This window comes from Neophocaena asiaeorientalis, unplaced genomic scaffold (genome assembly GCF_003031525.2).
Source record: "Neophocaena asiaeorientalis asiaeorientalis breed wild unplaced genomic scaffold, Neophocaena_asiaeorientalis_V1.1 scaffold812, whole genome shotgun sequence".
NCBI lineage: Eukaryota > Metazoa > Chordata > Mammalia > Artiodactyla > Phocoenidae > Neophocaena > Neophocaena asiaeorientalis.
In genome coordinates, this window is record NW_020172176.1 from 747718 (window position 1) to 772030 (window position 24313).

The window sequence follows — 24313 nt, forward strand, 5'->3', positions numbered from 1 at the left end:
TACACGAGGGCAACTTCTCCAGGACTGTTGTTGTTTTCCCCTCTGGCACATTCTGAACATCTGAGTTCTGTATGTTTTTATTAGAAAAAGCAATTTGGAATGGCTAATGGTAAAGGGGTAAAAAGCATGGATGAGTTAGGTGCACATCCATTCCCAAAGCTGCCCCCTGCCATGACGTTGTGTCATCTTCCCCCACCTCCAAAATTCTCCAGCCCTCCTTTGTCCCTGCGTCTTGGCTGGCACCCTCTTCCATTATGCTTCCTGTTCCCCAGTGGAGACCAAGGAACCAGGGGAAAGCCCAAGTATAGGGCCTGATGACAGAGACTTGAGTGATTAGATCCAAAGGTGTCCATGAGAAAGGCAAGGTGGAAAGAGCAGTATGGGGATCACTTACCTATAGCTCTTCCTGTCTTTAAAATGTTTAACCACCTCCCCGCCCAGACACACACACTGAAGGATGTTACAGCATTCGTGTAAGTGGTTCTCAAACATTAGCACTCACAGGATCCCCTGAAGGGTTTATTAAACCACAGGTTGCTGGACCCCCCACCTCTAGAGTTTCTGATTCAGCAGGTCTAGGAATTTGCCTTTCCAACCAGCTCCCTGGGGAAGCTGTTGCTGTGGATCCAGGAATTCCTGGTCTCTGTTCTAGACTCTACAGATAGGACAAGAAGAGACGTCGTAATTCATGATTCTTATAACCGGCGAGTCTCCTCCAAGTTCTCTGAATATTGGACCATTTTCTCCCACTGGGTTAAAAGCAACTGACTTTAAAAACATTTTTTAAGTGACGTTCGTTCTTTGTCTTTCCTTTTAGCAAAACACTGTATATGTAAATTAAAATATATTCCAGGGAAATGAGAGTTAGTTCATTTTTTAAATACAATGACCCTTAAATTGTCTTTAGTCAGGTGTATACAAACCAACTCTGGGAAAATGGCTTAATAACTTGTTGCAAAGCACTGCAAATTAAATAATTAACTCTCCAGATTGTTTTTGTTGTTGTTTTAACTAGCAGACAGATGGCCATCCATCAAAGAAACAATAGTAAAGCAAAGATGGAAGGAATTAAATGTTATCCCTGTGGTTTCCATCATTTCAGACATTTGCATTTTACCTTTTAAACCACAGAGGAGTTTCTAATCCTCAAGGCAGTTGTATCGCCTCTGGCCATCATCAAAAAATCTAGAAACAATAAATGCTGGAGAGGGTGTGGAGAAAAGGGAACACTCTTGTACTGCTGGTGGGAATGTGAATTGGAGGTTCCCTAAAAAACTACAAACAGAACTACCATATGACCCAGCAATCCCACTACTGGGTATATACCCTGAGAAAACCATAATTCGAAAAGAGTCATGTACCAGAATGTTCATTGCAGCTCTATTTACAATAGCCAGGAGATGGAAACAACCTAAGTGTCCATCATCGGATGAATGGATAAAGAAGATGTGGCACATATATATACAATGGAATATTACTCAGCCATAAAAAGAAATGAAATTGAGTTATTTGTAGTGAGGTGGATGGACCTAGAGTCTGTCATACAGAGTGAAGTAAGTCAGAAAGAGAAAGACGAATACCTTATGCTAACACATATACATGGAATCTAAGGGGAAAAAAAAAAAGGTCATGAAGAACCTAGGGGTAAGACGGGAATAAAGACGATTTTGTCATCAGAGTCCTTAAATTTTTTTTCCTAAATCTTTAATTTACCATATAAAAAATCTTGTTTAATTATGAACATCTACAGTCTGCTTCTCTTATATTCCTGGGGAAGTAATGACTGTTAAAATCAACAAACCAAATTTGCATGCTACTGATACTGTTCAAAGTATAAGCTGAGGTAACCTCTCAGGAATTATGTTTAGACATTAGGAATACGTGAATGATTCAAGAAAGCATCCCCCTATATTTTCAAGTCAAAAAAGCCCTCTAAGTTTCGTTTTTAACGTTTATTTATTTTATTTTCGGCTGCGTTGGGTCTTCGTTGCTGTGTGCGGGCTTCTCTCTAGTTGCAGAGAGCGGGGACTACTACTGTTCATTGCGGTGCACGGGCTTCTCATTGCGGAGGCTTCTCTTGTTGCGGAGCACGGGCTCTAGGCGCGCAGCTCCAGTAGTTGTGGCGCACGGGCTCAGTAGTTGTGGCTCGCGGGCTCTAGCGCGTAGGCTCCGTAGTTGTGGCACACGGGCTTAGTTCCTCCGCGGCATGTGGGATCTTCCCAGACCAGGGCTCGAACCCGTGTCCCCTGCATTGGCAGGCGGATTCTTAACCACTGAACCACCAGGGAAGTCCCCCTCTAAATTTCTTAACAGTAATAGTCAGTGTTCCCTGCAGAGCACTGTCTCAGTAAAGTTCCTGGGATTTCCTATGATACAGTCACAGTTCTAGTGTAGCTATATATAATTTTATTCCTGCACTTATTATGTACATATGCTGCATTACAAAAATATTCCTTTTATCCTGAATAACTCTTAAAGTGTAAGACTAGTAAATTGAGTACATGATTAATTTTTGTACACCGTATCACAATCCAGCTACTTGGCCACCTGGTTTTGAGGAAGAGTTTTCACACTTGGTTACACGTTAGAATCTCCTGAGGAGTTTTTTTTTTTTTTTTTTTTTTTAGGAAGGGGGTGTAGACCAAGCATGGTATTTGTGTAGCCCCCCAAGTGAGGGCAGAGTGCAGTCCAGGGTGGGAACCACTCACCCAGTGGATGGTTGTCACCTTGCTTCCTTCCTTCCATAACTTTCATGTTGCTTTAATTTGGACTCAGTCAACTCACTTTGATTGGACAAAGACAGCCTCAGTCCTACTAAAAGCAGAGGAAGTGGCTAAGTAAAGGTGGTGAAGTGAGGGATGAAGGATGCAGTGAATTCAAGGAATCTGAGATTCAGACGCCTGAAACCCAAGGAAGGTTCTGTCTTTGAAGGTTACACAGGGCTGAGAAACAATGCCATGCTTTCATATTCTTCTTTGATTCTCGAGGCTGTCCCAAATGGGGAATTCTCTTGCACAACATTGATTTTGTAAATTCTTAACAGACCAGACCCACTTTGGATGGAATGGAATTTTAATCTATATATTTTTTTAGCCGAAGATTGTAACCTCCCTTGACTTTAATACTTTTCCCACTACCCAGATGGGGATATGACTTCTGTGAACATCATGAACCCTTTTGGGGATGCCACAAGTTCAAGAGCAAAGCTGACCATGTATTGAATTTTAATTCGTTTTCAGCAGCGGGTCCAGAAAAGGCATATTCCTCTAAAACTTAAAATTATTTTTTGTATCTTTATTGGAGTATAATTGCTTTACAATGGTGTGTTAGTTTCTGCTGTATAACAAAGTGAATCAGCTATACGTGTACCTATATCCCCATATCCCCTCCGTCTTGAGCCTCCCTCCCACCATTCTCTACATCTGCATCTTTATTCCTGCCCTGCCACTAGGTTCATCAGTACCATGTTTTTAGATTCCGTATACGTGCATTAGCACATGGTATTTGTTTTTCTCTTTCTGACTTCACTCTGTATGACAGACTCTAGGTCCGTCCACCTCACTACAGATAATTCAATTTCGTTCATTTTTATGGCTGTGTAATATTCCATTGTATATATGGGCCACATCTTCTTTATACATTCATCTGTCGATGGACATTTAGGTTGCTTCCATGTCCTGGCTATTGTAAGTAGTGCTGCAGTGAACATTGCAGTACCTGTATCTTTTTGAATTACAGAAGAACCTAAAAATTTGAGGAAATAAAAATTGCTGTAGAAACAAAGCAAATCATAGTTACCTGTGCAACGTTATTAGATCAAAGACTCAACTGTTTTAGCTTGAAATACATTCGATATATTCACTTCATTCAACATGAAGTATAGGTACTGGCTGAGAAAAAGATTTGGTCTTCCCACAGTATCTTAAGAATAAAGATGTAAAAAGAAATGTTTCCATTCATCGAAGGCTAAGCATCCACCACGAGACATTCAGGTCTGGTAAAAATGTTTGATGGTATCAGTTAAAACCCTATTTAAGTAGAAAGGCCAGAACATGTTTGTTAATGAGTATCTGGCAATGTCATCATCTACTTAAGACAGAGAAAAGGGGATAAAATCAAAATTATTCAATCTCTGAGTGATGGAGGAAGTAAAGCTTGAAGTGACATATACAAACAACGCGTATGGCATCCATCAATATCAGATTTTAAAGACATTCATTATCCAGTGCTCTAAGGTCTCCTTTGAGGTGTATTTTATGATTAAGAAAGAAGATGCTGAGGAAAAGAAAACTGATGGAAGCAGCAATCGATGAGTAATTTCACGTTGGAGGTGTACTCGGAACCCAGCACTTTACACTTATTTGCAGAATGGAAAGAACTGACTGATCCTTGTGCTGTGCCTTTTTTTTTAATTGAAGTATAGTCAGTTTACAATGTTGTGTTAGTTTCTGGTGTGCAGCACAGTGATTGTTATATATGTGTGTGTGTGTGTGTGTGTGTGTATTCTTTTTCATATTCTTTTCCATTATAGTTAATTACAAGATACTGAATATAGTTCCCTGTGCTCTCCAGTAGGTCCTTGTTGTTTATCTGTTGTATACACAGTAGCTTGCATCTGCCAATCCCAGGCTCCTAATTAATCCCCCCCACCATGTTCCCCTTTGGTAATCATAAGTTTGTTTTCTGTGTCTGTGAATCTGTTTCTGTTTTGTAAATAAGTTCATTTGTATCATTTTAGATTCCACATATAAGTGATATCATATGATATTTTTCCTTCTCTGTCGGGCTCACTTCACTTAGTATGCTAACCTCTGGGTCTATCCATGTTGCTGCAAATGGCATTATTCTGTTCTTTTTTGTGACCGAGTGGTATTCCATTGTACATAGGTACCGCATCTTCTTTATCCATTCATCTGTCGATGGACGTCTAAGTTGTTTCCACTTCTTGGCTATTGTGAGTACCGCTGCCATGAACATTGGGGTGCATGTATCTTTTCAAATTAGAGTTTTCTCCAGATATATGCCCATTGTCTTCTTTACTCACTCTCGACCATGTTCTTGCTATAGCAGCCTTGATCCAACTTAAGATTCTTTCCTACTCTTTCCTGGTCTGACTCTTCTGCTCCTCTGAGCAAAGGTTGCAGAGGAATTTATTCAGACGTTGCAGTTTACCGGTGATTTAATGCTCTTTTTTTTCTTTTGTGAGTTAAAAATTATTTGGGTATCCAACAGAAAGATCTTCTCCTTTAGAATTTTGAGTACCTGAATGATTGAAATTTTAGCCATACTCCCACACTCTCATGTTAAGCAAATTGAGTTACATTGAAATTTTTAAGTGGTTTGGAGCAATAGAGAAAATACTCTGTATTAATAAATAAGAAGGACGTGGATTCTTTTTTAAGATTTTTTTTTTTCCCCAAGGAGACAGCAATTTTCTGTAAAGGGCCAGTACTCAGTTTTTGTCATTGTAGCACAAAAGCAGAGAGAAACCATCAACGAATGGGAGTATCTGTGTTCCCATGAAACTTTATGGACAAAGAAATTTGAATTTCATATATTTCTCATGTGTCACAAAATTTTATCCTTCTTCTGATTTAAAAAAATCATTTAAAAACGTAAAAACCATTTCTACCTGGCAAGCCGTAGAAAATGGGACAGCAGGCAGGATTTGGCCTGTGGGCTGTAGTTTGCTGACCCCTGGTTTAGGAGATTAAATATTTCCCCAACTTGAAAGCTCTCACTTGATCAAAATAACTACTATTAGTGTGTTTTCCAATAGTCCCATAATCTTTTCACCATCTAATTCTTTTTTTTTTTTTTTGCGGTACGCGGGCCTCTCACTGCTGCGGCCCCTCCCGTTGCGGAGCACAGGCTCCGGACGCGCAGGCCCAGCGGCCATGGCTCACGGGCCCAGCCGCTCCGCGGCACGTGGGATCTTCCCGGACCGGGGCACGAACCCGCGTTCCCTGCATCGGCAGGCGGACTCTCAACCACTGCGCCACCAGGGAAGCCCCACCATCTAATTCTATGGCAGCCCAGAGTGCTGGGTTGAGGAAAATTCGAGAACCTAACTGGGGCCAGTGACCAAAGAAGACTGCAGGACGGCTGCCATATCGGACCTTCATGGCTCTTACCCCTATGCTGTCATCTTACAAAATGCTCCCCGTATGTTCCAATGATAAAAGTCATAGTCATTTTCTCTAGAACATTTCTCTTAGGAGATCAATTTATTTTTTTAATAATCGAGATTTTCCTTTTTTATTGAATGAAAGATTCTTTAAATTCCATAGTGCTTTACAGTTTTCAAAAGTTTCACACACATGATTTCATATAATCCCATAATAACCCTTTTTATTCCCCTTAAGCCTCCTAGGAGTCCAGCTCCCTTCACTCAATATTGATTCTCAAAACTGACAAACGTGTTATTGGTCAGTTGCTCAGCTCTCTTACTACAGGCAGAAATAGGGCCAAGGGATGACGAATGAACAAGGCCACTCACATCTCTAATACCTGGAAATAAGTAGTCATCACTGGATCTGCTAAAATCACAACTAAATGAATATAATTATACTAAGAGATTTATTTATCTCCGTTAACATCTGAAAGTTCTTCTAAGGCCGTAAACGGTATTTAAAAATTGTTCTCTGTATATTATTGACTACCAGATGACAGTAATAAACACTGAACTCCTGACGATGGAATTTATAAATATATGGTGCCGATTCTGTGGTGTTAATACAGAAATATCAAATAAAACCTGACAAGGTAACTACAGTATTGCATATCAAAATGGCTTAAATTGTCGTCCATGGAACACTAGACTTAAATTTGTATGCAGATTGGGTTTTATTATGTTTTTGAAGCTCCCTGGGCGACCTGTCTTGCCAGGGCATTTGGAAATGTTAACTATCATAACCAATGAAAAAAGGCATTAAAAAATCAAACCAGCATAAATCACACAGATTTGCGGTCTGTCATGAGTTGAACCTGAAGATAGCCTTAAATTCCTGCAATGTAATTAAAACATCTTAAGAGTTTAGTTACATGTTAAGAATTTATGCTTTTATGCAGGTGGCATGTGTTAATACGGGTGTGTTTTTATATTAAGGATTGTGATTAAAGTTGGTTAGAAAAAAAATACGGATGGTGGCACTCGACGTGTTCATATCCTGGTTGTGCTGGAGGGGCGGTGTTGGGTGTCAGGGCCATGAACACAGTTCCTGAGTGTCACTCTGAATATTATGGAATGGAACAAGCCAGATCTGTGTTTGCCTTGAAAGGTATCCAGACTTAATATTATACTTTAAAGACATTCTGAAGCGTTGACTTCAGAATAAGGGCAAACATTCTTTAGGCCTGGACAAACCCGAAAGGAATTACTGAAATCTCCTGTTTCAGGCATACATTTTCATAGTAGTCCTCAATGACAAGTCATTCATTCCTGTAATCTGACCCTTAGGTACAGGTCTCCAAAGGCTAAAATGAGGGGTGTTTTTGTCTGCTTACCTTGCTATTTGATTGGGTCTCGGTGTATGTAGAAGTACAAAGGTCATCTGTTAAGTTGGATTACTCCTCTCAGCTGGCGTCCATAACCATGCCTAAAGGCTTGTATCGAGATGGGCTGTAAAATCAGCTATCCTGCCATGATTGTTCAGTGATCAACTCGGGAGGCTGAGTCTGGCTCCATGAAAATGCATTAGAAGTGTATGTGTTAAAACAAAAATTACAGGAAAAATTAGTCATCCTTTCCGGAGAAAGTATGCAGGGGAGCCTCACTCTTGAAGTAACACATGTTTTACAATGTTGTCTTTCACAAATTTGACTTGTACCCAATCTTTTGCTTAATATGGAGAAACGAAATCTGACTCATTGCACCTTTACCTTTAGAAGGACCATCTTGAATTATTTATATTCCTCTTTGGTGGTGATGGCTTGGCAGGAGGGGGCGTGTTGAATTACAACGAATAGTCGCACACTTACAAAAGCCTCATCTTTCTCAACAAAGGCTTCCTTTCCCTTCATAAAGTAAAAGGAGTACTATAAAAAAATACGCGGGAGAGAGACAATGAATTAAGGCTAGGAACAACTTGATTTTAGGTAGAAATTGAAATAGATGTGTCAGTGATAATTGCTAGACTGTCTAGTCACGTAAACGCTTGTTTATTCAACAGTGTAGTATTGGCCTTCCCTGAGATCTTGTGATCTAATGGAGTGGTATAGCATCCCTTCAGAATGCTTCTAAACTGTCAAGTCCCTCTTCTTGGGTTCACACTCAACACTACCAGTGAGAAAAGCCTTAAAGGGTAGAAGTCATTGTTTGAACAATCTATAGTAGTTGCTAAATGAACTTACTAGTTAGTTGATTTACTACATTCAATTTCAGAAGTGTTCTCCAATGAATATTCAGTTTTCCATGCTAATTGGTCCCACAGTGAATGTTTGAGGATTTATAATGGGAACGGACTAAGCCATGATATACAGCAGGTACTCAACACATACTGTGGTTTTGTTATGCTCTCTCCTTGGTAGTAGAATTATTTCCTGCCATGCAGATGCGTTCCAGAGGGAAGAGCATGTACCCGGGCCCAGGAAGGAGCTTGGCCTATGGGCCAAATCTCCCTCACCACCTGTTGTTTGCTTTGTTTTGCGGTACGCGGGCCTCTCACTGGTGTGGCCTCTCCCGTTGCGGAGCACAGGCTCCGGACGCGCAGGCTCAGCGGCCGTGGCTCACGGGCCCAGCCGCTCCGCGGCATGTGGGATCTTCCCGGACCGGGGCACGAACCCGCGTCCCCCGCATCGGCAGGCGGACTCTCAACCACCGCGCCACCGGGGAAGCCCTCACCACCTGTTTTTGTAAATAAAGTTTTATTGGCACAGAGCCCTGCCCACTTGTTTACATATTGTCTATGGCCACTTTCTTACTAAAACATGAGAATCGAGGAGCTGCGACAGAGAGCATATGGCCAACATAGCCTAAACTATTTACTACCTGGCCCTTTGCAGAAAAGCTTTGTTGACCCCAAGATATGGTATATGTATAAAACACACACCATAGTAAAAAGAAAGAAAAAGAATGTACCAGAGCTCATCAGTTTTAAAATATTTGATTATGTGTTGAAATAATAATATTTTGGAAATTAAGTCAAATATATTGTTAAAATTAATTTTACCTGTTTCTTTTTAATGTTTTTTAAAGAAATATGACTATTAGAAAATTTTAGATGTGACTCCCATTTGTGGCTCACACTGTATTTCTAATGACACTGCTGGTTTAGAGCCTGGAATTTGGAGGCTATGTGATCTGTACAAAAGGTTAGAAAGAGGGAAGAGAAAACAAACCCTTGTATTAGCAAATATCTTTCAAAAGCAATACAATCTTCTGTTAATTTGGCTATTCCTCATAAGAAGGAATACTCAAAACTAAGAGATTAGGACGTCTATGGAAAAAGTTTTAGTTGAATTCTCCCAGAAGACCCTGACTCAGAATTCGAATTGGGCGGTGATCCCGGAAGCATCTGGAAGGGAGAGGGGAGGCGGAACAGAGAAGGAAAGGAAGCGGAAAGAGGGCATGGTCAGGAGCAGGTGATTGCTGTGGGCATCGGGCTCCTGCCCGTGCGGGCGCTCGGGAGATTTTCTGAAACACGACTCAGAGTGATCCCACCTGGAGGTGGGGAAGCTGGGCAGTTCATCCACCGACTGCCAATAGTTGCTGGACGAGGGCTGCTCCTAGGGGCATCAACGTCCCTCCCCCTCCCCAGCCCCCCCCCCCCCGCCCGCCCTGCCTGGGGCCAGGAAAAGCCCTGGAGCCTAAAGGAACAGCTACTTGCAGCAAAAAGCCACCAGCAAGCTTGAGAACGGTGACTGCCGCAGGCATGGGGTTGGCCCCCCGTAGTGTCTGATACTGACACCAAACAATGTTTCACCCTACAATTCATGATTTCTTCAACAAGCATTTGTATAGTTCCTGGTGTGTTTTCATTTTCTCCTCTGACCTGAACAGTAGCATAAATGGGTGCATTTATTGTTTCTACACATCATGGATGGGAAAACTGAGCCCAAGCGTCATTTGTCCAGGAGAATTCAACCGGGATCGTAGCCCCAGGCCCCTCACTCTACATGTGTGGCCACTCATGCCTGACTCCTTGGACTTCTGCAAAGTTCAGCTCCATAAGGAGACGGAAATGTATTGATGTTTTCGAGGTGAGAACAGGAAACTAGAACTTTTTGGGGGGGTACTCTGTAGAATTCCTTAGATATCCATAGGGAAGTAGATACTTATATCCACTTTAGTCCCAAGACTCTGATGCCAAAAAATGTTATCTCTCGTTTGCACAAGGCACAGTCAAAATCAAGGGGTTATAGGACCTGCCGATCACCACACACGAGGTTAGTGATACAGTTAAATTCGAGAAAACTCCACAGAAGTCCCCGTAGTGGAAGCTTATGGATGCATGGTTCATTGAGGACTGGATTTGTTTACCTGCCCATTACCCGGGCTCTCTTGAAAAGTGTTGTCAGTCCCTTTGGTACCTCTTGGAAACAAGTCTCTCTCTCAGCTTCATTTCCCTTTATTATACTTCTAAGTGACTTGGTAATTCTTTGCGGGCTTCAGTAACACTTGTACTTTTTAAATTTGAATAACCCCAAAGGATCTAGATAGGTCAATGTGTTTAAACCACAGGCTTTAGTCTGCATATTAGTTGATTAAAAACAGATTTTATACATGATGTATCCTTAATAAAGGGAGGGAAAAGCAAGCAGATGTTTGTAAAGTCTAAATGTGTTAGATTATATTTATTTGGATCTCTTGCTGACTAGCTTAAGAAGTCGTACCTATGACAGTTGAACTTTAAACAGTTTCGTGATGTATTTCCCTGGTAATTTCCTGCTCTGAAGGGTCAGCCAAAAAGAAAAGTAAAAGGATTCCCTAAGACGAACATACAAAAAGAAGTTGACAAATAAATATACCGTAAAGTGGTCACATCTAAGTCAAAGACACTGAATAATGGAAGGCGTCGAAATTATTCTCTAGTCCCGGGCCATAAAGGGGTTGCACTTTGTTTAATTCAAGCAGTAGAAAAACATTTGGCTTTTGTGCTGGTGGTAAAGAACTTTGAAAGCAAGTTTTTCGTTGATGCAAACATGAGGTCATTAAGTCGCACCTAAATCACTCTGTCTGGTTCATTCTCTGACTTTTTGTGGTATCCCACCCTTCGGGGGAGAAACGATTCTTTTTCTCCCTTAAAATATTTATATTTGAGACGCTTTGAGGGTCTCAAAGTCGAAATGGAAGATTTTCCTGTTGATCTTCCAGTCCAGATGAAATAATGCCCCAAACCTCCCTCTGAATTCTGAACACATGAGAATTACAGATAAAATATTTTAAAATGGATTTTAAAGAATAATAACCAAGCTTAAACATAAGTGGAAAGTCTCCGAGGATCAGAAATGAAAGGAAATGCAGACCTGAGAAGGGGGGAAGAGCGAGGGGGCAGTGGGGACCTGAGGGGAAAAACGGTGGAGCATGTAGCAGCAGAAATTAACACAACATTGTAAATCAACTCTACTTCAATAAACTAAATTTCAAAAAATGTTGATGTTCTAAAGGAACAGGGAATAGTTCTAGATTCTTAAGGCGAACAGTGATGTGAAAAATGTAGCATCGAAGGAAATTTGATCTGGCATTGATAGGTTGATAGGCAAAGAACAGAAGCGTGTACAGTGAAACGTACTATGAGTAAACGTGTATGATGAGGACTTCTTATCAATGCCTATAAATGACCATAGTGTCACCAATAGCTGGACAGTTCAGACCTTCGTCCCACGGATTGACCTCAGCCTGCCCATAAGATGGTAAATTCTAAAAATCCAACAGTAGTTGATTTGATGTGGGAATATATTCCTTCTATTATTGCCATTTCTGATTCAGGTAAAGGAATTAGAAATCCAATTACCTCTTTTCTCCCTCGTTCATAACCTGGAAATAACCTATGACTAATTATTCAGCGAAATATGCCTGAGTTCGTACAGGAAGCAGGAACAAAAAGAGTGAGATCTGAACATTTTGAAAATAATCTTTTACACTGCGACTTTTCAAAATCCAGTTTAAATCTATAAGTACTTGAAACTGTGTAGATTTCATTGAGATTTCTTTAAAAGTGTATCCATTTTCCTGAGTATGAGTAATTTTGTGTATACTAAAGTATTAAAAGTATGCAGAATAATATTTTCCTCTCTTTTTTTTGAACAGCAAAACTTAGAGAGTAACCTCACCAACCTTATTAAGAGGAACACGGAACTGGAGACGCTCTTGGCTAAACTCATCCAAACATGTCAACATGTGGAGGTGAGTATCTCTGTGTGCTATTTTTCATATGAAAACTGCTTGATCACGGTTTTTATACCCTCACCCTTTATATTTCTCCAATGGGAATCTTCTTAAAGTCAGAGTTTTTGCGGAAGCTAGATATCCAACATGGATGAAATCAGAAGGAACTAGAACCTTCGAGAATCTCTCCCCATCCACTGCTTTGCTCTGCCCCCGCTCCTATCACAGCTCTCCCTGATCCAGCTTTCCTCATCTTGTAGATTTGAATCACTCTTACAGAGAAGAGCCCAAAAAAGCACTATTTAAAAGGTGTTGTATTAGTTTCTGAGGGCTGCTGTAACCAGTCACCACAAACTTGGATGGCATAAAACACAGACATTGATTCTCTTGCCATTCTGAAGGCCGGAAGTCCAAAATCAAGGTGTTGGCAAGGCCTTGCTCGTTCTGAAGGCTCATGGGGAGCGTCCTTTCATGCCTCTTCCCACCTCCTAGTGGATGCAGGCAATCCTTGGCGTTCCCTGGCTTGTGGCTGTGTCGCTCTAATCTCAGCCTCTGTCGTCACGTGGCCTCCTCCCTGTGTGTCTCTGTGTCTGTGTCCAAATCTCCTTCTTACAAGGACGCCTGTCATTGGATTAGGCTCCACCCTACTCTAGTATGAACTCACTTTACCTTGATTCCATCTGCAAAGACCCCACTTCCAAATAAGGTCATATTTACAGATACCAGGGGTTAGGACTTGGACATGCCTTTTCTTGGGGGGGATACAATTCATCCCACTACAGGTGTGTATTAAATACACCTTGGTTGTCAGCTATGTTTCCATGAAATTGACCACAACCGCAGCATGTTGGGGTTAACTCAAGAGCATGCAGGCAGCACTGACGGCAAGGGCGAGTTGCGGAACCCAGATCTTTCTAACCCTCCGCTTAGAACAGATTCGATTTTGGCAGTGATCTTTCGAGGGAGCATTTGGAGCCTTGCTGATTTAACAACGTTGTAAATAATAGTGAACGGGCATAATGTTTTCATTATAGGGTGAAGTGAATAGGTATTATAGAGTTAAATGGATGAACAAAGCAATGATCCATGTGCTATATTTCATTTTTATGATGTGATAGCATTTGATGTTTAGGACCATAAGAAAGAATTATTTCTCTTCAGTTAAAAAAAAAAAGAAAGAAAGAAAAGAAAAAATTATCTGTGTTGTATGGCAAAATCTTACAAATGCATTATGGATTAGGTGATTATTTCATTCAGTTTCAGCTAGTTACTTCTTAAAGCATTAGTGTCTGGTTTCTATTATGGCCTTTAGTGATTTCAGAACAACTGTCTCGCTCCTAATGCAATATTAGTATGGCTTGAACTTACAAAAATGCTGTTCATTCTAACATGTAAAATTACATTCTGTAATGTTCAATAATTTCAAATGATAGACAGATGTGTCATTCACAAAATTTACAAGCAGATTCTATTTTTATTTCAAAAGATTAGGTATTTAGTTGACATACAGGCTTTTAAAATAAAGGTATTACTGAACTGATTGCGGCAGACTTTCAAATAGACACGTACATGCCATTAGAAGTTATTCTAGACAAAGAGTAAAGAATATTCATTCCACTCACTGTTATTATTTCTGTATAAATCCTTTGGAATGGAAAGAAATGTGTGTGTGAATACATTTGGTACTTAGGAAGTTGATTCTAGATAAAAATCAAAGAAAATTATAAGTAAAAAAATAATGATACCAGCAGTACCTATTTTTACGTGTGCCCTTGTTCATAGTTATTCGTATTCTCAAAGTATAATTTTTAAAAATTGAGCATCTACATCTCATATAATAATCAAATGGGTCTGCCTCATTTAATCTTTGATGAAGGAATAAGCATAGATGATAAAGCTGGCTTAAAGGAGGATTCGTATCACAGACCGATACGTACAAACATGGGGGTTGGGAGGTAAAAGGATGCTAGGGTAAGACAGCTAAATTCAATGCAAAACTGGTTGGTGACCTAAGGGGCAATAAAATCATTACATTTGAGCAAAATGAGTTGCATACCATCAGTTTTCTCTAAGTTAACATTTAACTTTGCAGAGACTAAGCCCTCATCAATAGTAAATAGAAAGTCAAACTCCGTTACATCCCAGCCTGGAGAGTCAGATGACCCCTTCCTTAGGCTGGTTTCATGGAGTCCGCCCTAGTATGACACCAGAACGACTCAGTCTTCTTTTTTGCCTTATTTCCAAGATGTGGATAATTTAGCTTAACCTGACTTTCTCCTCTTCCTGTTCTGGACACTGTTGATCTCCGAGCTGTGTTCACTAAACACATATTTCTGGGTGAGGGTGTCAACTTCTGTCCGAGGTCAGTTACTTTGGTTTGGTAAGTGGTCGCACTAGTTCATTCCATTAGTGCGTGGGGAGTGTCCTCCTTGTGTGTGTTGCCCTGTGCTAGGTGGAAAGGACCCTGCCCACACGGAGCTTACTATCTCAACTAAGATGAAAGAGTAATACCAAATAGAAAAACGAATTGCCATGAGAGAGGTTGGGATTATATACTTTGGAATTTCAGAGAAGTGAGAAATTTCTTTCAGCTGGGAGAGGTCATACACGGTGTGAGGCTGCCTTCAAGGGTATGTAACATTCGGGCCTGTGGAGACACGGGAGAGGCACTGCTTGCAGGGCAAACCAAGGCATGGGGATGGAAAAATGAAGAGTTGTATGTACACAAAGCCAGGAGTTCATCCTATAGGAATAGAAAGTGTTTGAGGGTGGATAAGTAGGAACTGGCTTTGGAGAGATGAGGGTTCAGTGGGCTTTAACATTGCATCTGAGTTTGAACTTTATTTGGTTTTGAAGGTTTAGTGAGGGCTTGAGGAACGCTGTGTAAATTTCACAATTACAATTAGCATCCCTCACTCTTTTCAGGAAATGATATTTTTGGTTATTGGGAAAATAGTATGGATATCTTGATGCAAGACGATCACACATCCAAGGGAAGATGTCCCAGCACTAGTAAGCTCCAAAAAAGGTGGTGGGATTTGTTAGGTACCAGCATGACAGTCTTTTAAATCAGTGCAGTGGAAAAGAATTTCCTGGTTCACATCCTAGGTTCCTAGACCTTATTTCTTCCTTTTCCTCTGCCTGAAGGTGTCCTTGTGTTCGGGTGTGAGCCTTCCAGGGGAAAATAATCCCTGTGCCAGCTGGAGCTAAAAACACTCAAAGCCCAGAGGCAACTCTCAATTGTTGTAAATGAAATCAATGAATTCCCACCAAATCCTGAGGAAATGCCACATCCTTATAAATCCACACCTCCTTCCTGGGATTCACTTCTGCTTTTCTTTAGAATGAAAAGAGTTTGAAGGTCTCCCACCCCCATCCCCATTGTTTTCATAGCTTGTTTTTAAACAAGCAAGTGAAATAGCTTTTTGATAGTAAGTACCAAATTTTTTTAAAACTAGAGGACAGAGGGTATGAGGCCAAGGCAGTCTAGGACTCAGAGATAGAGGCATTGAAAAGGAAACATCAGGTCAACTCCCACGAAATGTTTGTGTAATTTGGTGGGATTTTAAAAATTAGTGGGTTTTAGCCGGAGTTTCGTTTTCTGCAAGGGAAGAATGCAATAGAAACTTGCCTTGGGTTGAGTTTGGAGTTAGTTATGGGGTGTAGAAGGAGTCCATGAAAAGTGGTCAGAATCTGGATCGGCTGTAGCACTTCACATTTTTAGATCATATATGGACTATTTCTCTTCATCATCTCGTCTTCCTCCCCATTTTCTTTTCTTTTGTTTGTTTTTTTTGCGGTACGCGGGCCTCTCACTGCCGTGGCCTCTCCCGTTGCGGAGCACAGGCTCCGGACGCGCAGGCTCAGCGGCCATGGCTCACGGGCCCAGCCACTCCACGGCATGTGGGATCTTCCCGGACCGGGGCACGAACCCGCGTCCCCTGCATCGGCAGGCGGACTCTCAACCACTGCGCCACCAGGGAAGCCCCCTCCCCATTTTCTTTTAAAAATCAGAGGACCTAGTTTATTAGCTAAGCAAATACTTAGAATCAATGACGGATATCATATTCTCCACACATTCTGAGAATCGAGTTCTTTCACGGGGAATACAATACCCGGATATGCAATAGATACTCATTTTGGGAATTACAGGTAACCAGTGACTAAATCCACATTGAGATGGTAGAGAAAAACTATGAAAGGATGTCTGATTGCCATAGCATTTTGGAGAAGATAAAGGCTCAGCTGACTTCACCGTCCTTGCCCAAGCTCATCCTAGCAGGCCATTCTCTAAGCCAGCATCCCGTCAAAGTCCTGGCTTTTTAGCTTTTTAGTCCTTTGGCTTATCTTGCCTTGTTTATACTCACTTTTTTTGTGTCCTTTTGCCGTTGATTTTCACACCAAGTCTTTAAATTATTTTTTTTCTTTTATTTTAATAAAATAGCTTAAGAAATGGTAAAAACTGATTAGGGAAAACAGATGCGGGTCTGTAAAAGAATTTTTCAGCCATTCACCAAGCTCTAAAAAGCATTCAAATGTAAACTTTGAAATAAGGAAAAAATTGCTGGGTTAAAAGAAAGATGAACCTTTATGTTTCAATTCATTTTGTTGTGTCGTTTTATGTCAGAGCATTCTCTGTCTATGGAAACCTTGACAGTTGCTCCATCTACAGCCACTGGATTAAGACCACCATCCGAACACCAGAGGTGCTGTTTGTTTCTTGTGGACAGGTGTCTGATCTTGGATGACGTGTATCCTGCTAGGGGCCAACTTGAACGTCCAAAGTCGTGATCCACTGTCACTTGCAGATAAGGGTTAGATTCCTACCCCACATGAGCCCTTGTGAGAATGTTCTCAAGGTATATTTAGAGTCAGATTCTGGAACCACATCAGACAACCCACAGTCATCCATGGCTCTTCGTTAAACAGCTCAGGAATAAGGATAAGGTGATACTGCAAATATGGTGGCATTCAGAAACTGGATTATGAGAAGCCACTGTGGTAAAGATTGGTCTCTTAAGTTTAAGTCTTAAGATTCTCAGGACAAAGGAGAAAAGGAACTCTTGGACTACACAGAACTTCATCTTCTCTGGAGAGGATTCTTTTTTTTTTTTTTTTAATTCAAGTATTGTTGATTTACAACGTTGTGTTAATGTCTGCTGTACAGCAGAGCGATTCGGTTATGCATATAGATACATTCTTTTCTTTGCCATTATGGTTTATCACAGGATACTGAATATAGTTCTCTGTGCTCTGCAGTAGGACCTTGTTGTTTATCCGTCCTATATATAAAAGCTCACATCTGCTAACCCCAACCTCCCACTCCACCCCTCCCCAATATTCAAGATGAAAATCCCCAACCTCCCACTCCATCCCTCCACCAACCCCCTCCCCCTTGGCAACCACCAGTCTGTTCTTTATGTCAGTGATTCTGTTTCATAGATAGGTTCATTTGTGTCGTATTTTAGATTCCACATATAAGTGATATCGTATGGTATTTGTCTTTCTCTTTCTGACTTACTTCACTTAGTAGGATTATCTCTAGTTGCATCCCTGTTGCTGCAAATGGCATTATCTCATTCTTTTTTATGGCTGAGTAGTATTCCTTTGTATATATCTACCACATCTTCTTTATCCATTCATCTTTTGATGGACATTTAGGTTGTTTCATGTCTTGGCTGTTGTGAATTAGTGCCGCTATGGACATAGGGGTGCACGTATCTTTTTGAATTACAGTTTTGTCCAAATATGTGCCCAGGAGTGGGATTGCTGGATCATCTGGTAATTCTATTCTCAGTTTTCTGAGGAACCTCCGAACTTGCAACAACTTACATTCCCACCAACAGTGTAGGAGGGTTCCCTTTTCTCCACATCCTCTCCAGCATTTGTTATTTGTAGACTTTTTAATGATGGCCGTTCTGACTGGCGTGAGGTGGTACCTCATCATAGTTTTCACTGGTGTGGCCTCTCCCGTTGCGGAGCACAGGCTCCGGACGCGCAGGCTCAGCGGCCATGGCTCACGGGCCCAGCCGCTCCGTGGCCTGTGGGATCTTCCCGGACCGGGGCACGAACCCGTGTCCCCTGCATCGGCAGGCGGACTCTTAACCACTGCGCCACCAGGGAAGCCCCTCATTGTAGTTTTGATGTGTGTTTCTCTAATAATTAGCAATGTTGAACATCTTTTCATGTGCCTGTTGGCCATCTGTATGTCTTCTTTGGAGAAATGTCTATTTAAGTCTTCTGCCAACTTTTGGGTAGTGTTGTTTGTTTTTTTGTTGTTGTTGAGTTATATGAACTGTTGTATATTTTGGAAATTAAGCCCTTGTTGGTCACATCATTTGCAAATATTTTCTCCCATTCTGTAGGTTGTCTTTTCGTTTTGTTTGTGGTTTCCTTTGCTGTGCAAAAGCTTGTAAGTTTGATTAGGTCCCATTTGTTTATTTGTGTTTTTATTTCTATTGCCTTGGGAAACTGACCTAAGAAAACATTGGTATAATTTATGTCAGAGAATGTTTCGCCTATGTTTTCTAGGAGTTTTATGGTGTCATGTCTTATGTTTAAGTCTTTAAGGCATTTTGAGTTTATTTTTGTGTATGGTAAGAGGGTGAGTTCTAACTTCATTGATTCACATGTGGCTGTCCAACTTTGCCAACACCACTTGCTGAAGAGACTGCCTTTTTCCCATTGTATATTCTTGCCTCCTTTGTTGAAGATTAATTGACTGTAGGTGTGTGGGTTTATTTCTGGGTTCTCTGTTCTGTTCCATTGATCCATATGTCTGTTTTTGTGCCAATACCATGCTGTTTTGATTACTGTAGCTTTGTAGTATTATTGTCTGAAGTCTGGGAGGGTTATGCCTCCTACTTTGTTCTCTTTCTTCAGCATTGCTTTGGCGATTCTGGGTCTTTTATAGTTCCATATGAATTTTAGGATTATTTTTTCTAGTCCTGTGAAAAAATGTCATGGGTATTTTGATAGGGATCATATTAAATCTGTAGATTGCTTTGGGTAGTATGGCCATTTTAACAATATTCCTCCAATCCAAGAGCATGGGATATCTTTCCATGTCTTTGAATCATGAGAAGATTCATTTTTGGCTACTGCATGTGTTTAATGGCTTTGTATCCAGTTTACTCAATCAAGGTTGCTAAAATTGACAACTCAAGAAGCAAATTTAGCTTTTCTCAGTGGAGATTAAATTTAACTTGTTTATTGAGGTAGTATGTAACACATACTTGAATGTCTGTGCTCTTGCCGTAAAAAAATTGATTCATAAAGGGCATTGGATCCTGTTTCCTTCTTAGTTATATTCATGAAGACTAATGAGAAGACATCAGTAGAACGTCTTCCAGTATTTTGGAATAAGAGATGAATCTTATGAATGAATGAATATAAGGCTTAGTTACTTTGGTATTACCTTCAGAATAACGTTCCCAAATTTCAGCTTTGAAACTTTTTTTAAAACATGATCCAAACCTTTTATCATCTATAGTCTTTCCAATTTGGATGGAATGAACTATTGTGTCAGACTCAGACTCCTACCAGGTGGTTTGTATTGGAGCATGATCACGTGTACCTGCCTCTGAAGACAAATCCCTCTTACCTATTTGAATTCAGCAATGCAGATTTCCAAGGCTAGTACTTAGATATGAAATAATCTGCCTTAATTGGGGAGGCCAGATGGTTGAGCATTAGGAATGAAGAGCGAAGACATGGTTTTACTGACATATCTTAATGTAGTTTCTCCCCATAACACAGGAATTCTTTATCATGTCTCCCCTTACCCTATTCCACACACAACCTTCTTGCCTTGAAATATTTAGATGCTTGATTAGAGCAGCAGAGTTGTTTCTGGTGTGATATAAAGAATAATAAGAATGGGTCATCATAGTTCTAACTCAGCTTTCACTTGAGATGGTGGTAGTTGGATGGATCCAGGTGAGACAGTCAGAGGTGTGAAAGGAATGATCCCAGGTGAGAAGGTAACTGTCAGGTAGAAAACTGAGTCCCATTATAGCTCCTGTGCCTGCCATCCAGAGACAAGTGTGATCCCACCTATCAATCCATCATTTTGTTACTGAACCAGCCTCTTTTGTTTCTGGGTCTTAATATCTAGTTTATAAACCAGCTATACTGCAATACATTTTTTTTGAAAAGAAGAAAAAAACCCAACAAGGTCCTACTGTATAGCACAGGGAACTATATTCAATATCTTGTAATAAACCATAATGGAAAAGAATATGAAAAAGAATATAGATAGATAAAACTGAATTACTTTGCTGTACACCAGAAACTAACACAACATTGTAAATCAACTATACATCAATAAAAGTTTTTAAAAAATATCTAGTTGAAATTATTTTTCTCAATATAAAATTGCTTTTTGTGATAATCAAGCTGAAATTATCTCTGTATAGAAGATTATGAGAAAAATAGGACACATCATCTTTTACCTTTATTCAACTGACTTCTGTTTTTAATCGCTAAATGTTGTAGGGAAAACTGAAAAGCTTTGTTCTAATTTTGAAACTCCCCAGCAAAATAGATGAGTCATGCATATCAAATGTTTGTTAACAAGAGCGCAATTGTAGCACTGGCTTTTTTTGTTTGGAACAGAAATATGAAAATTTAAATTCAGCTATTTAAAAAGCCTGAGGCTACCCCTGAACGTACAAGGCTTTCAGTGAGGACCAGCACAAAGATTTTTACAACCAAGTGAGGTAACTTCCTGGCTTAGGAATTTATGATAGAGCTTTTACTATGCTTTTAAAAGTATTTTCACTAGATATAACAGCAGGTTCATATATATGAGGTGATGAAAACTATTATAGTAGCCTAATTCTCTGACTTGGCAAGCTTGGCATTAGGCTGTGCTAAGTTCAAGGATACCTTCCATCTATTTACCCAGGTTAGGAAGATGGTGCCTTGTCCGTTCTTGCGGGTGTTAGAAAGAGATGGTTACTGTATCGAGTGGGTATAGCTCCACGGCAAGGTGTAGACTGTGGTGTAGGGAAAGCAGAAGTGGTAGGCCTTATGCAAATGTATATGAGAAACGATAATGACCACTTGACAAACTCCTACTGTAACCTCCTGACTTCAATATCCTAATGGCCCTTTGAGGTAAATGTCACCACAGAAATATGACTTGAAGCCAGACGGAACAAGAATCGGCCAGTAAAGAAATGGGTTGAATCCAATCAAGTAGTAAAGCAACTGGAGTGGTTACCCGACCTCAGCTACCCAAACCAGGTGATAGAGTTGAAAGACATGATTAAAAATTCCTAGCGGGAGCTCTCACGACCAGAAACATTCCCATCTGCTGGGGAATTGGAAACCCTGTCCAACCCATGATAGCGAGGGCCCAATGGGTATACATGAGTGGTACCGGCAGAACCAGTGAGCCTTCAGGTCTTGTGAATTATTCTCAAATCTTTGACTGTTAATCCTTGACCTGGTAACCTCAACTTCTTTGAGATGAGCAGTTTACTTCCTTAAGTAAATAAGGTTCTTTTTTCCCTCCTCCCCTGGAAGTTTGAGAGTGATGTTACAACAAAAAACAAAAAAAATGAAAACGTAAACAATAGGCATAGAATCAGTATTTTGGGTTACAGTTTAGGACTAAAACATACGTTTGTATTTTAAGGGTTTGTAGCGTTAAAGACAATATGACATACTACAGAAATTTGACAGGTTAGCTTTGAGATTCTAATCTGAAACATGTAATTTATTTTAGACCTCTGATTTTAAGGTGAAAGCATAAAGTCGTTTGTTTCAAGCCAACGTTAGAATGTTCACTAGAACTTGAGTTTCACTACATTGGTAAGTTTCTATTAGATTTCTGAGAGCTACCTACAGACTTGGGAAGGTTTACCTCGTTAGGGTTTTAATTTTGTCCCGTTAAGCATTTAAAGTGGTTGTAAAGTATATGTTACATTTATAAACACAATTTAAAATGTTACAGGAATTTGGTGATAAAGATCTGAACAGTGATTACCTGAGGGGGTGAAAATTGACTGGAAGAGGGGCTTGAGGATACTTTCTGGGGCAATGAAAACATATCTTGATTAAGCTGTTTGTTACGTTGGTTATCAAAACCGGTTGAATTGTCCCTTAAGATTTATTTATGCATTTCCCTGTATGTAAGTTTTAGCTCAGTTCTTAAAATGTGTACTGGAACTGAATCAACTAATATATAGATGGAAGTGACTGTTTAATGGAGTTGAGTCTGTTCAACTTGAGTTAATCAAACATTGATTCAGGGACCCCTGAGAGTGATTATTCTTGGTTTCATAAAATTTCTTGAATTTATGAATAGAATAACGAGATCCATAATTTCAACATAAAAGCTTAAGGAGAACTGCATAGTGATTTGTTGATATAGGTACAGTCCTTGGGCGAGAATCCTCATGGCCTTTAAGCGCCCATGTATTCCCTCTCCTAGTTGGTTGGACTCCTTGGGAAGCAGGACAGTATGTTTCCTTTCCTTAGAAAATGACCAGAAGGCCACTTGGAATTAAGTGGAGGGAAACGCTTTTAAACACCTCCACAGATGTAGTACGGATAGTCAACCTAGGTCTGAAGATGGTGACGTTTTCGATATCAGACTCTCATGATACACACACACACACACACACACACACACTCACTCCCACTCACACTCACACTGCAGCCTCAAAATCAGCAACTGACAGACATCTGAATTCTGTGGTCTCTCCTCTTCTCTTTCAAACCAGATTAGATTCACTTGTCACTGTCCTTTCGGCAAAGCCCATCTTGAACAGCAGCGGTGCTCTCCAGTTTCCCTCCCATCTCCCCTTCTCCTCACTTCATAACTTTGAGTGCCACGACAGTTTCAGAAGAGAACCCTAGGAAATTAAGTAAGCCTGGCTAGCTTCAAAGAGAGATGGTGCAGACCCACGAGGTGAAAGATGCAAAGGAAGTCAGTTAGAGGAACGTGAGGCCTAGGAAAGACCACACCCCCAACCCCACCAGAGTGAAGCCTCCCAATTCACTGTTCAGTCGAGATATAATGGGAGCCACATATATAATTTTAAATTTCCGAGTAAACACAGTTTTCAATAAGTAAAACCAAATAGTGAAAATTAATTGTACTAGACAATGTATTGGACCTGATATATTCAAAACATCATTTCAACACGTGATCAGTACAAGAGTGATTGACGTACGTGTTTCATCCTCACGGCACATCTCGGTTCACACTAGCCACATGTCAAGTGCTCAGAAACTGCAAGTGGCTAGTGGCTGTCACACTGGACCCCACGGTGCTAGAACTTCTGTAGCCCATGGTTTAGCCGTTAATTATGTGTGCACTTGGCATGTTTGCTAATTGTTTTCTAGTGCAGTCACTTTCTCGAAAAGGCAAAGTTCCCTTTCTCGTGTGGTAGGCGCTCAACAAGTCCATAGGGTTGCTTCGTGTATTATCACTTGTACAACGGTAACATCCTTATTCAGGGAGGGATAAGGGCATGCGCATTTCCTCTTACTTTGGTTCCTTAGCTACTAAGACTATTGCAAAGATCTCTGGAGAGCAGTAGCTTTCGCCACGTGTACTCTAAAACTCAGAGCTAAGAAGCAGGGACGGCATCAAAAGTTGAGTTTGCTGGCAGAATCAGAAGAATCACTGCATTAAGATCTGTGTGGTTCCCAGTTTTATAAATAGAGTTTGCAAGGGGAGAGTGTCGGCTTGTTTATTTTTGGTGCACGAGGTTCCTTCTTTTAGCGTGTTATCTGGAAATGAGGATGGCAAAGAGATGATCTCCTAGAGGAAGGTGATTTCTTTTGTAGCTCTGACATAGCCTCTATCTAACCTTAACGAAACAATGGCCGCCTCAGTGGACAATGGAAACGAATGCCATAGACAGTGAGTGCACACACGTGCTGACCTGGAGTCGGGCCCCGACTGCTTCAACAAAGGGTTGCTTTAATTTTTTGCAGAATAAAGTACTTTTTTCCTTCTGTTTTTCA

General features: G+C 40.6%; 1 protein-coding gene across 1 annotated transcript in view; it reads left to right on the plus strand.

The window, feature by feature from the left end:
• MID1 (midline 1) overlaps positions 1 to 24313 on the plus strand; it is a 633735-nt gene that overhangs the window by 529633 nt on the left and 79789 nt on the right. The window contains exon 5 of the mRNA XM_024756998.1: positions 12251 to 12346. Coding sequence (XP_024612766.1) covers positions 12251 to 12346 — 96 coding nt within the window. The remainder of the gene's footprint in view (positions 1 to 12250; positions 12347 to 24313) is intronic.